This window comes from Ptychodera flava, chromosome 13 (genome assembly GCF_041260155.1).
Source record: "Ptychodera flava strain L36383 chromosome 13, AS_Pfla_20210202, whole genome shotgun sequence".
In the NCBI taxonomy this organism is placed as follows: Eukaryota; Metazoa; Hemichordata; class Enteropneusta; family Ptychoderidae; genus Ptychodera; species Ptychodera flava.
The window spans coordinates 6,681,782-6,695,308 of NC_091940.1; the positions used below are offsets into that span (position 1 = coordinate 6,681,782).

The 13,527-nt window shown below is 36.6% G+C and overlaps 1 protein-coding gene across 2 annotated transcripts; it reads right to left on the reverse strand.

The window, feature by feature from the left end:
* Nucleotides 1-9: 9 nt before the first annotated feature.
* LOC139147253 (schlafen-like protein 2) lies at nucleotides 10-13,177 on the reverse strand. Of its 2 annotated transcripts, none has more exons than XM_070718281.1 (7): nucleotides 13,047-13,177; nucleotides 7,622-7,708; nucleotides 6,494-6,724; nucleotides 5,965-6,207; nucleotides 5,464-5,563; nucleotides 5,007-5,168; nucleotides 10-3,645 (listed from the first exon to the last, which is right to left on the reverse strand). In XM_070718281.1, exons 2-7 carry the CDS (start codon nucleotides 7,648-7,650, stop codon nucleotides 3,502-3,504), a joined length of 909 nt encoding a protein of 302 aa, XP_070574382.1. In that variant the 5' UTR covers nucleotides 7,651-7,708; nucleotides 13,047-13,177; the 3' UTR covers nucleotides 10-3,501. The 2 variants fall into 2 exon arrangements, with proteins under 2 accessions (XP_070574382.1, XP_070574381.1); XM_070718280.1 differs by lacking the exon at nucleotides 13,047-13,177 and adding an exon at nucleotides 10,556-10,643.
* Nucleotides 13,178-13,527: the final 350 nt, after the last annotated feature.

A 13,527-nucleotide genomic window follows, 5' to 3' on the forward strand; every position in this document is an offset into this window, starting at 1 on the left:
GATTTCAGTCAGTGCAGTCATTTAACTATTCAAGCAAGCCATAATACAGTTCAGAGTGAATCATGAATTGTGAATTCTGTTTATATGATATTGTCAAATGATAAGTCAACACAGATTTCCAAGTGAAAGTGACATAACAGAGGAGTGGTGATCTGTTTCACTGGATTGTGCTACACACTGTAAACATCAGAATGTTTGTCACATTGGTTCACCTTCCCCTTGGAGTTACTGAATAAGAAATTCATGACAGCAAGTTTGTTTGATGAATGCTGAATGCAGAATGCTCTCAGTTGAGGTCCTTTTATTGTAGTAAAAGTTGGCATAGTTTTGCCATGTACAACAATGCTTTCACAGTCCATATCATGATATTCTCCTGCAACACTTTTATATGTAGCAATGAATCTAAGCCATCCTACTCCTGTTTCTGTTTGTAGAAGTCTAAAAGCCATAGAAAACGATGTTGTGCTGGAATTTGTGGTACAAGAGTCAATTTTAATGAGAATGACTGGGAAAGAAAATCTATATGCTTGATGTGAAGACTTGCATTTTATGAACCAAGCAAGTTCAGGGAACAACTTATGTGAGATAAAACTATGAAAAATTGTCACAAAATCATAAAAAATGCGTCAATGACACTGTAGCTCCCATCCTGGACTATTTAGTGTTTGTTCTCTGGTCAGATATTTGAACATGTGTGAAAGGGATAAAGTGCATGAAGTGAAATACTTAAATGAAATGTACTGGAGACAGTGAAATATGTTTAATCTAATTATTCAGAATATAAAATGGAAAAAATACAGAATTAGATATCGAATACTGTGATACAACCATTAACTCAACAAGTCATTTACAATGACATAGTCCCCACTTGTAATAGGAGTATTAGTCTTGATGGGGTAGGAAAATGTGGTCATTAAGAAGTATCACTGGAGTGTATATGTTGAGATCTATGGGCACATAGGTCTATGTCGTTGTTCCCAATTTGAAACACATGAGGCATGTCTAAGTTATAGTTCTAAATCGGGAAAAAAGATCTGACCTCTAGCAGTATTGGCCAGCCAAGAAATACATATGCGCATTATAAATGAGGTACAAGATGTGACATCTTAAGGTCTAATATCCTATCAAAATTGCAGGGTATAGAACTTGTGGTTACTGAAATATGCATATATATGTATAATCAAGGTCAAAGGTCATCGAGGTCACATGACATTTTGAAAAAAAAAATTATATTGCTAATTAATCCCTATATGCCAAAAAATCAGATCTCTAGCTCTATTCGCTTGCCCAGAATTAGATGTGTACATAATTAATGAGGTAAAGCGTGTGTTGTCATAAGGTCTCCCATCCTACTAAATACAAAGGACATAGCACTTGTGGTTACTTATTTATTGACATAAACATATATTTTAGGTAAAAGGTCATCGAGATCACATGACATTTGGTCAAAAAATTTCTCTCCTATAGTTATCCCTATATACCAAAAATCAGACATCCAGCTCTATCGGCTCGCTCAGAATGAGATATGCACATAATTATTGAGGTACAGTATGTGGCGTCATAAGGTGTCCAATCATACCAAACATGAAGGGTGTAGCACTTGTGGTTACCAAGTTATGGAAAAATATGTATATTTGAGGTCAAAGGTCACCGAGGTCACGTGACATTTTGTCAAAAAAATTGTTTTGCTAAGTTATCCCTATATACCAAAAATCAGACCTCTAGCTCTATTGGCTCGCTCAAATTAGATATGTGCATAATTAATGAGGTACAATATGTGGCGTCATAAGCTGTCCCGTCATACCATACATGAAGGGTGTAGCACTTGTGGTTACTGAGTTATGGACAAATATGTATATTTGAGGTCAAAGGTCACCGAGGTCACGTGACATTTTGTCAAAAAAATTGTATTGCTAAGTTATCCCTATATACCAAAAATCAGACCTCTAGCTCTATTGGCTCGCTCAAAATTAGATATGTGCATAATTAATGAGGTACAATATGTGGCGTCATAAGGTGTCCCATCATACCATACATGAAGGCTGTAGCACTTGTGGTTACTGAGTTATGGACAAATATGTATATTTGAGATCAAAGGTCACCGAGGTCACATGACATTTTGTCAAAAAAATTGTTTTGCTAAGTTATCCCTATATACCAAAAATCAGACCTCTAGCTCTATTGGCTCACTCAAAATTAGATATGTGCATAATTAATGAGGTACAATTTGTGGCGTCATAAGCTGTCCCATCATACCATATATGAAGGGTGGTAGCACTTGTGGTTACTGAGTTATGGACAAATATGTATATTTGAGATCAAAGGTCATCAAGGTCACATGACATTTTGTCAAAATATCCGAGATATCTGCGTGAACGGATGGACTCACGGATGGACGAACAGACGGACATGACCCAATCTATAAGCTCACTGGACTTCATCCGTGGGGACTAAAAATTGTGTCACTGCATCCTTTTTGCAATATGAATACGATGAGAAACTAAATTTTTATTTTTGTGGCCTTATACATGGGAGTCTATGGAGATCTGCCTTATACATGGGAGTCTATGGACGTGTAAACTAAAAATATGCAAATTTCACCACGATTTGCCAAATTTGGGAAAGGTCACTCCTATGCACTTCCATACCAAGTTTCAAATCAATCGGACTTGTGGTTTCAGAGCAGGAGATTTTTTGACCAAAAATGGGAGAAAATTACAAAAAAATTCATGAAAAATAGCAAGTCCAAGATACTGACCCAAGATGCGCACAATCATTTCATGTCAGCCCAAAGTACTTACATGATAATTTTCATGTAATCTGCTCAGTGGTTATTGAGTTTTTTCAATTTTGACTGTTTTTTACATTTTTTCACTTAATTTGCATATTTTTGGCAATGACAACTTCATTTGAACAAAATCTCATCTACAGCCCATCATCCATGTACACACCAAATATCAAGATGAAATGTACAGCGGTTTTGGAGTTTTTGATGTTGACATACAGACATACAGACATACAGACATACAGACGTACAGACATACAGACATACAGACATACATACATACAGACATTTTCCTAGCCTATAAGAATAGCTTCCATTGCCATATATACATATGGCTATGGGAGCTAAAAATTCTTGCAAAGTGAATTCATGTTTTCCTTGTCATAAACATGTTGAGAAGCTTACTGATAGTCCTTCATATAAAAGATGTCCCTGGAGTCTTGTCATTCCTTATTTCTGTGGATAGTTTTCAGGTGATTGTGCCTTCTCTTTTGACAGTTGCCATACTAGCTGGTACCAGTCAAGTTTCTGGTACCAGTCAAGTTTCTGGTACCAGTCAAGTTTGTCAATAAACAAGGGTTGGCTTACATGTAGGATTTCAACGCCTGTATGGACATCTGCCCTATGCAAGACATCTCACCCATTTTGACTGATCTTGATGTATTGCACCATAGTGGTCAGAACTTGAGACTTCCATCAAACCAAGCTGATACCAGTCAAGTTGCTGCAGACACACCACCATCTTGTGTGTCTTCCCCTTGCCTAAGTTCATAAAGTTCTGTTCTAAGTTTATCAACGATTGGCTGATAGTGTTCTCTGACCTGTTGTCTGGTAAGTTCCACAATTTCTTGTACAGTGTGCTGTTAAGTTGGGGAAGAAAAACAATCAGTGAACAAGATTTGAAGACCTAACCCTTTCACCACCATGGTGTGGCCCAAACCCATTGTTATCAATGGTGAATGTGGACATGTTTACCGGGAATGGTGTGAACAAGTTAAAGGGTCAAATTTTCTAAATGGTTGTATACTGTACCAAGAAAATAAAAGGGTACCTGAACCTATTCTCCTGGAACCAACTCATCCGATTCCAGCTCACCTGATACCAAATTACCCAAAACCAATTTGTGATTTTATGACCACCTCGTCCTGACAAATCAACTCTAAATAACGTCCAACCAGTCTCCATGTGCATATGTGGTCTGTCAGATGCGATATTCAGGATGCAAGATATTTGAAATTGACACAACAATCGGCCAAAATACATGTGCAGAACAAGTACAGGACGTTGCTAATGCAATGCTTTTGCCTGGGTGATACAGTATCGCGTATGATGGCTTGTACTGCGTATAAAATGTTGAATGTATGACTTATTTGAACTTATTTTGTAATGTTTACATGGGAGAACAATGTGTTCTTCATTTAAGTGAAAGAAGAGCAGTTTGTTTCACTGTGATGAATTTTGGCGAAAAACGTCCTGCGTGTCAATACCCAATGTTTGACAGGCGCTGTCTACTCCGTAAAACTTTACAACACAAGATATGTGGAATCTATAACACTAGATATGTTATTACTACATGCACATCTCAAACAACAGGCGAGTTGGTATCGGGTGAGTTGGTCCTGGGCGGGTCGGAAAAGGAGCAAGTTAACTGTCATCCAAATAAAACACTCCCTATCATGTTATATCTTACTACGCACATTTTTGGCAAAAATCATTGTTCTATTTGTTTATTTTTTAAGCTTGATATTTCCACACAATTTTTGAAACAAAGTTTCGAATTCAAAGTATTTCAGTGTATTTTAGTTGACATGCAAACAACAGGGAAATCATGGATGTCTTCAATATACCGGTACTGATAATGCTTGGCCTCCTTAAGAGGTTCTTGACATGTGTTGATTGGTAAAGTGAATCAGGCTGAATACAATACAGAAGATATGAAAAATATCTCTCACAAATATAGAAAACCATATTGTATGTCTTCATTTCTTTATATGATAAACCGTGAGGGACAAGTCTGAATTGAATGAGTAATTTCTTTTTTTTTATATGACAAGTAAATCTACTCTGTCAAAGACATGCCAGGTATGAAATCTAAAGCACTCTATTATAGTAAGTGATGTAGAACTTTCATAAAATACCCTTTATATAATCCTTGGGACCAAGTTACCAACAATTTTGATAATGATTAATTGTACATATGTTATTTATTTGGTATACATACTGTGAATAAACTGGCCTGTCTGCGGAAGTACGCCTTGCCTTCTTCATTTTCATAGACTGGAGAAAGTTTGAGATCAGCTTTTGTCATCTGTCCATTTCTTGGATCCCCAGAATCAAAGGTGTGTACGGTTATCTCAATAACATAGTCACTGACCAAGACACCCTAGAACAACAAACAGCAAGATTACCGAGAATCTTCAAACCCCCCCCAGCCTTCAACTTCTATTCACTGTACATACAGTAATTAATATCTTGATAAGTGAAGTCCATTAAACCTCCCTATTGTTCTCCTTGGTGTGATTATCACGGAGAGTAAAATGCCATCAACAATCAAAGCGGCACATGCAATAAAAATAAAGTGCTAACAAATGTGAATCCATGATACTCAAACAATATGTCAATAAAATTCAACACAAAATTCCAATTTCATGTGTTCATTCTAAAACAGTGATGTTTACCAGGTTAAACTGGGCGAGGGCATCTTTATCACACCAACAGTATTCATAAGTTCTGAACACATGCTCCTTTAACCGTCTTGGCTCATTCAGACTGTGAGCACTGTGAAGAGAAACAAATAAATGGACTCATTGAGTGATAGTGCCATGGTGCTTTCAACTGAATATACAACAGACAAAAGAAAGTTACTGCCTTTATTATACCTTTTTCAACTTTAGCAATATATATGCTAAGAATACTGTTGAGAACAAATTGAAAAAAAACTTATGACATATTACCGGTACTTCCAGTTTACCATGTTGGATCAGACCACAGAACAAAACAGCAAATGTGTAAATCACACCATACTGGCTTTGTTCTTCACAGAAATAACAACTGACACAATACTCTGAGATAATCTTACAATCCTAAAACACACTTTAAAAGCATTCATCTAGTCAATTAACACACACATCAAGTTTAGACCATTCCTGTCGACTTGTAACAAGCTAATCAGACATTACCTGATGTCATCAGAGCATTCCTTGAGAAGATCAGGACTTCCTTCTCTGACCACAGGTACAAACTCTAGATGCCACATGTGTTTTGGAACTGGCGGATTAAATCTACTGAAGGCGTCCTCAAGGCCAAGGACAACATGATCCTTTTGATACAGAGTCAGTCGTATGCCTTTCACTGAACCATCGTCTGTAATACCAAGATACACTGTACCACCCTTACCAGTGTTCAGAAATGCACACAGAGCTCTGAAAAACAAATTTCACATTTGTCAATTCAAATCTTGCAGTCTGGTTACATCTACTTTCTCCATGCATACATACAATTGGAATAAAAGAAAGTTTCTGTGATTAGGGGTCAACTCAACTTCAAGGAGACCAAGTGAATATATTTCAAAACAATTTCATTGAGAGGAATAAATGTTACCTAAAACTGAACATAAGTTGTGGTTAGAAACGGAGACTGCCATAACAAATCAGTAAAAATTTTATTTATGTTTGAACAATTGATTGTCTAATTAATTTTAATAGAAACCTTGACACAGGTGCTCTTGTACTTCTGCCAGTTTCTGGGTTGTAACACCTTTGAGGTACATCTTCACGGCACAGATTCCGATGACCTTTGAACTCATGGGTGAAATCCTCTTCAAAAGGCACAATGGCGTAACGCACATAATATCGTTTTCTTGGTCTGGACTTCACAATTACAGGTTGATGACAACTGAATGAGTCTTTTTGACCATCGTGATTGCCTTTGCAGTTGGATCTGTGAGACATTAAGGGTCAATCATAAGATTTCAGGAGGGGTTAGTCAATATAGGGACAAAATCAGAAGAGCAAAATTTGTAGAAATACTCTGCAGCCATGCCTTTTTAGAAAAAGTATTCACATGACAGCTGCGCAAAAAAAACATTGAAGAAAGCGTTGTAAATGTAAAACGGAAGTGATATTTGACGTTTTGAGTTATATTTGCAGTTGTTGAAATTTTGGGAAAAAGAATGCATGCCATGCAAAATCAGAAACCAACATTGTCAATTTTGTGACCCAAAAGAATTTTACACATCTAAGTCCACCCCTCACGAGATTTAATGGGTGATCCCCTGCAATAAACATGCTGTGTACATGTTTAACCAATGTTAAACAACATATGTAATTGGTTATGAAACCAGTCAGTAACTGAATGAACATACTAATGGTGATTCCAAGCATATATGGTAGGTTCCATTGCTTAAAAGGGCAGGTTTTTTTATCAGCTTTTTCTCTGAGCAAACTGACTAACTTTATACAACTTTCAAAGGAGAACAAAGGACAAAATCACATAAACAGTCAATGTCAACAGCCATTAATGTGAGAACCAGGGATTGAATAGTGCCTCTTTAAGAAGACTATACTCACTCAAAACATCAAATATCACTTCCGTTTTACATTTACAACACTTTCTTCAATAAATGTCTAATATGTGTTTTAGTCTACTATGTGTGCACTTAATACACACCAAACTATGTTTTAATGGCTTAAAATTTGGATTGATAAAACATTACTACATTTTGCAAAATCTGGCAGGCCATGGATAATTGTTGCTTGAGTCTATTTGCAGTTGTTGAAACACAACGCCTGCAGGCTGGAGCAAACAAATGTTAAAATGAGCAATTTTATGACTTACCTGCAGTCCACTTTATAAGAAGCCATCATGGCCTTGTCTGGGTATTCCCTGTTGCTGGCAGTATGGTCAGGCTGTTGTCAAACTCTCCTTGATATGTTTAATAAAATATTGAAAATATTGAATGTAATGTGTTAAATTCTCATTTTGATGATGGACTCACAGACTTGTCACTTTCTAAGTCAGAAAGGGTAGCTGTGGTTGTAACTTTCCAACCAGGCTTCAATACCAGTTACTGTCGATTTGTCTCAATGATTACAGTATCCTATGATCCTGTAATGTACACCAGCTGGCTGATTGTAACACACAGGCTAGTGGAAACTAAAGAAGTTCAGAGAGATTTTATTGTAGCCAGCTATTGTAATTTGTTGCATTTATTGTTTTTTGTAGCAAACAAACTGAAAACTGTTACACCAGTAGCAAGATACTTTAATACTTCAGTCATCTATTGTTATTTGTTGCAAACAAAGTGAAAATTGTTACACCAGAAGCAATATACTTCAGTCATTATATTTGTAGCAAATAAACTGAAAACTGATTGATCAGTAGCAAATGTTTTTTTTTTGTTTCTGGCAGAGTTTCTCCAACTTACGGTAAGTTGTTGAGAGAGAGGTCAAGAATAGTTCATCTTGCTCTGCAACAATCTTGTTCTTATACAAGGGATGTATGTTTATGTTTTTTGATAGTGGAGCAGGAGATAAACAAATGATGACAAAAACTCAGAGACACCACTGTGTTTCTGAAAACTCTCACAGGGATCATCTTTTTCCCCCACAACTGCATCATGGGGTAGATGGGCGTTAATGGTCAAATTTCAAGGACCTCAAACATATCAATCCCCCCCCTCCCAAAAAAAAAGTGACTGGTCCCTGGTGGTATGGTGGATCCGATGTATATTCACCTGTGCTGTAGTTCTGAACCCATTTTCCCCATCCATCCACACAATATCTTCAGGGAAAGTCATGGGCTACAGAACTACAGCAAGTTCACCCTGGAATGGTCACACACTAAGGGAGACATCATTATTTACAACCGGGGAGCACTCAAAAATGAACAATACAGGGGACATGCAAACAACGATAAACGAAAGCAGGATTTATGCAGAAATAAGCATGTGTGACAGTTGCTCGAAGTATTGTCAGACTGAAAATTTTCACAAGTTTCTGTATAAGGAGAGGAAGACCCCTTCTTGACCTTCACCCATGTATTCACTGCTTTACAGCAGCCTTGTTGTCTAACACACATACCAATGTCTAAAATTGCAGTGAATACAAATGCTGTATCTGGTTTCAAACAGTACTTTCTTGCAGTGACATGCTTGCCTTTATTATCTCTCTGCTGGAGGATACTGAGCAAGTTTAAATTCACATAGATCAAGTATTTACAAACATAAAAACCTCTAATGTATAAATGTATGTTTGATGCACAGCTTTTGCCCTTGTTCTGTTGGGCAATATTACTTCCCAATGTGTAGTAGCCAATAAGAATGTAGTCAGTAACACACATTTTTCCTCATATACTCTAAAAGTCACTTACAAAGGAATGTTTTAGAACTGTACATTGCATGAAATACCTTTATTCTTATACTTGAGTCTAACTTAGCTCCCTACATGTTTGATAGATCAAATCTGCCTTATAAAAGCAGTCTGAATTGCATAGAGTCAATCAATATGGCATATTTCTTTATGATTATCTCAAAAAGTAGGGGGACATTACATGTTCTTGTCATTTTTCTTGTATGCTCACTATACCCTACAAAACATTTGCAAAAATCAGAAAAATTACATTACTCCATGACAATTTTTGAGTGTGTCTTTGTTAAAAATCATCAAAAATGAAAAAAAGCCTGTTTATAGCAGAAAATCATACATTAGAGGTATTTCAGGAATAACTCAAAAATAAATATGGAAACCCTTAATTAATCAGAGCACATTATATGAAAAAATCAGGAAAATTGATGAGAAATTTGAGTAACTGCTGCATTTGAGTTAGTCAAATGTATCTACGAAATGCAATCTTTGTCCAACAGAGAAGCTATTCATAATCAATGTAGATAAGTCCAACCTATTACAGTAAAAATGTTACCTGTGAAATTTCCATCAAACCCATCACCACAAATGGTTTGACCCAACTTGATACCTATATGTGAGCATCTGAAGCAAATTTCAGACAATAAAATCTACCTGTCTGACATGATTGCGTGAATGCGTGAAACTCGAAAAATAGGTAACAATCACACTTGCTGTATTCTCATCTTCATTGTAATATTGCTCTGCAAATCTGCATCAAGCACTGTACCCCTCTGAGAAGATACGGGCAGTTTCTCTCTCTCTCTCTCTCTCTCTCTCTCTCTCTCTCTCTCTCTCTCTCTCTATATATATATATATATATATATATATATATATATAAATGTCATATATATATATATATATATATATATATATATATATATATATATATATATATATATATATATATATATATATATTTATATATATATATATAAATACATATATACATATATATGCATGTGTGCATGCTATTATGTTATGGGGATCATGCAAAAACTTCGAGTCGGTAAGGGGTTACAGAAAATTCGCAAATGAAGAGGGGAACGATTAAAAATTTCGGAGTGCCAGAGGCAATTCTTCTGGACACCCCCGGCCGCAAATAATGACGGCTCCTTGAATGCACAGTGATGAAGTTGTTTATCACTGACAATTGCAGAACACCCGACATTTACGCAACTTTCACTGCGTGTCTGAAAACACAATTTATAGAGTGAAAAACTACTGTTTTCAAATATGGACCTTCCGATACTACAAAACATGTACAAACGACAATGGTATTGGTAAAAACCGTCTGCATATAGTGTAGCATAAGCATAGAGTATTGAGATAAATTTGTTTGAGGAGAAGCAACATGTGCCGTACTCACTGTTCTCTGTCGAAGACAGCCTGAAGACGAATACGTTTCTATTTTCTCTCATATAACCCACGCACTCTCGACACCGCACTGAATATGCTGAAGGTTGTCCCGCCTCAACTCTCAAGACAGAATTGTTATTAAATTTCTGTAACATTTTTAACCGTAGATGGCGCAGAGCCACAACTGTTACAGTGACGCCGGCTTGATAACAGCTACGTCAAATAATGGACCATTCCGTTTAGCGTTCGTCGAAAATATGCCTCACTGTTATAGTTGTAATCCCAGTTGGAATATATACTTCAATCATGGAGGTAATCAACCTGTTTGTTTATAGTTTGCTTGTGCGTTTAATGTTTGTGTGTTGTTTGTTTTAAAAATGTTTACTTATTTGTTCGTTTGTCTTTTTCTCTTTTTATTTCTCTCTTCTTTCGTCTGTATGTTGTTGTAATTTTTGTTTACTGGTTGTTTATTCAGCGTGCTACCCTCGCTCTGTCGTACTTACGTACGTACCCTCGGCACTAATCGCCAAAGTTTACTCAGGCTTTCTGAGAGCGCCCCCACTGTTCAAAGTGTGGCTACGTTCACGAATCACACACAGACTTCACTGTAGGCATAATATATGATATATTAAACAATTTCAAACAGATTAAATTGAGGGAATATTAAAACTTCAGCAGATTGTCGCTCTAGTGGGAGGCTGTTCCCATAGATCATGGGGTGAACGCAATGTTAACTGTTGCCGACACAGGGGCACAAGGCATTATCAGTCATAACAAGAGTGTAAAAAATTGATAATTTATGATTATGAAAACTTGATAAAAAATTGAATATTTCTGTCGTTATTGCATACTGACAAAACTTCCCAACTGCACTAGAATCCTGAATGATGACCAGTTTTCATGCCAAATTCGCGCAGTTTTCACAGAGACTCTGTTATTAATGAATTTATGATTATGAATATTCTTGATAAAAATAATATTACTGTCATTATTGTATACTTATAAAAGTACCCTAAAACACTCGAATCCTAAATTAAGATCAGTATCTATGTCAAAGTCAAACAGTTGTAGAAGACTCTACAGCAGCAACAATATTGCGCAGTAACTTACTGTAATGCGCGGTCACAGTCTGCCAAGGCTGCGGTACTCTGACCGCGCATCAAGCCCAATTTTGTTGCTGTTGTAACTGTTTCTTAGAGTCTGTGCTACAACTGCGTGAAGTTGGCATAATACTGATCATCATATAAAATTCGAGTGCTGTAAAGTACTGTTATAAGTATACAATAATAACAGAAATATTATTTTTTATCAAGAATATTCACACTCATAAATTTATTAATAACAGGGTTTGTACTACAACTGCGCAAATTTGGCATGAAAACGGATTATCATTTAGGATTCGCGTGCAGTTGGGAAGTTTCGTAAGTATGCAATAATGACAGAAATATTTAATTTTTATTAAGTTTTCATAATCATAAATTTATTATATTTGTTTTACATTCTTGCTATGACTGATTCTTTCATTTCATCTTGTCTATGAGGCTGTGCCTTGTTTTTCATTGTGGTGGTGATTTTACTTAGACCCTCATTGAAAATTACCTCCTGGCACGTCAAGTTTGAACACCGCTATATACAAATAGTATGCTTCAAATGTCGCAAGTTTGACAAGATGCAAACCAACACATAAATTGAGCTTTAAACGTTGTGCTGGACGAATGCAAAGGAACAAATATTCAGATGAATATCAACTAATTTCAGAATTAATTTACAGTAATTGTCATGCACTGATAATTTAAACCAAGGTCCTCCTGTCGTCAGCGGTTTTAATGACTTTATGATACAGTTTTGACACAAAAATGTAACGGAACCATTAGGGGCTTTGTTAAAGTGACGAATACCAGTCGGCATGAGACAGTGTCCCTCGCTTAACTGTGGAAGCATATAAAAGAGGAAATTTAAAGTTTACGAGTACCATTTTGTTGTGTACAAAAAACTGCAAGCACTATGTTTGCACGCAAATAACTGTAAAGATGACCCTACTGAGTGAATGCACCTCCCTTGACTGTGGAGGCACACAAAAGAGAGGACATTTAAATCAACTAGTCGCATTTTGTTGTGTACAAAAAATGCAAGCACTATATTTGCACGTAAAGATGACCCTGTCTCATTAACTTCTGTTCTACAAAATGGAACATACCTGGGCAGAAATAGGTAAGTGTTGTTAAAGGTATACTGTCACCTGTAATCTAAATATGCCCATATATAGTCAAAGGGCGTTCCTTGGTATTCAAAATGCCCATTTGAGGGCACTGTTTTTAAAAAGCGGCCACCCGCTTAAAATCTGTGATTGGTTAGATTTTCTCTTTCCATGGTAACTGTGGCGAAATTGGAACATGTGACAGCATACCTTTAAGCATTTGATAAATTTTATGGTCACAGAGTTTAGACTGATGCCATAGTACAAAAGAATTCTAAACAAAAAGATTGCGATGTTCTTATACCGTGATTTTTTTTACTTGCTACATCTGAACAGGGGTCCGTAGCGTCCACAGGTGTTCGGAGTGTTCAGTGAACAGCACACATAAATTGTACACCAACTGCGCCTGTCCAGTGGTCTGTGCATGCGTCCTCCTTAATTGATGCATGTGATGAGATGCTCGTCTGACGCGCGAATACTATACAAGCGCTCAAACACAGCGCCCTCAGTTTCATTCTCAACTGGGCGACTAGACGGTTTCCTGCATGTCGAGAAAGAGGTGCACATATCTCCCGATCTCTCTGGACTGTAAAATTGAAAAAACCGTAATCCGAGAGGGAAATAAATAAAGTCTACACAAGTTCCTCTGTCTTTGAAAAGCGACGGAGAGATATAAACCAGTCACTAGCAACACAGGTATGGCAAACAACAAATTCGGTATGCTCCTTTCTGAACAAAGAGGTAAACAAAATAAGTTATCTTTTCTCCAATACAAACAGGAAGTT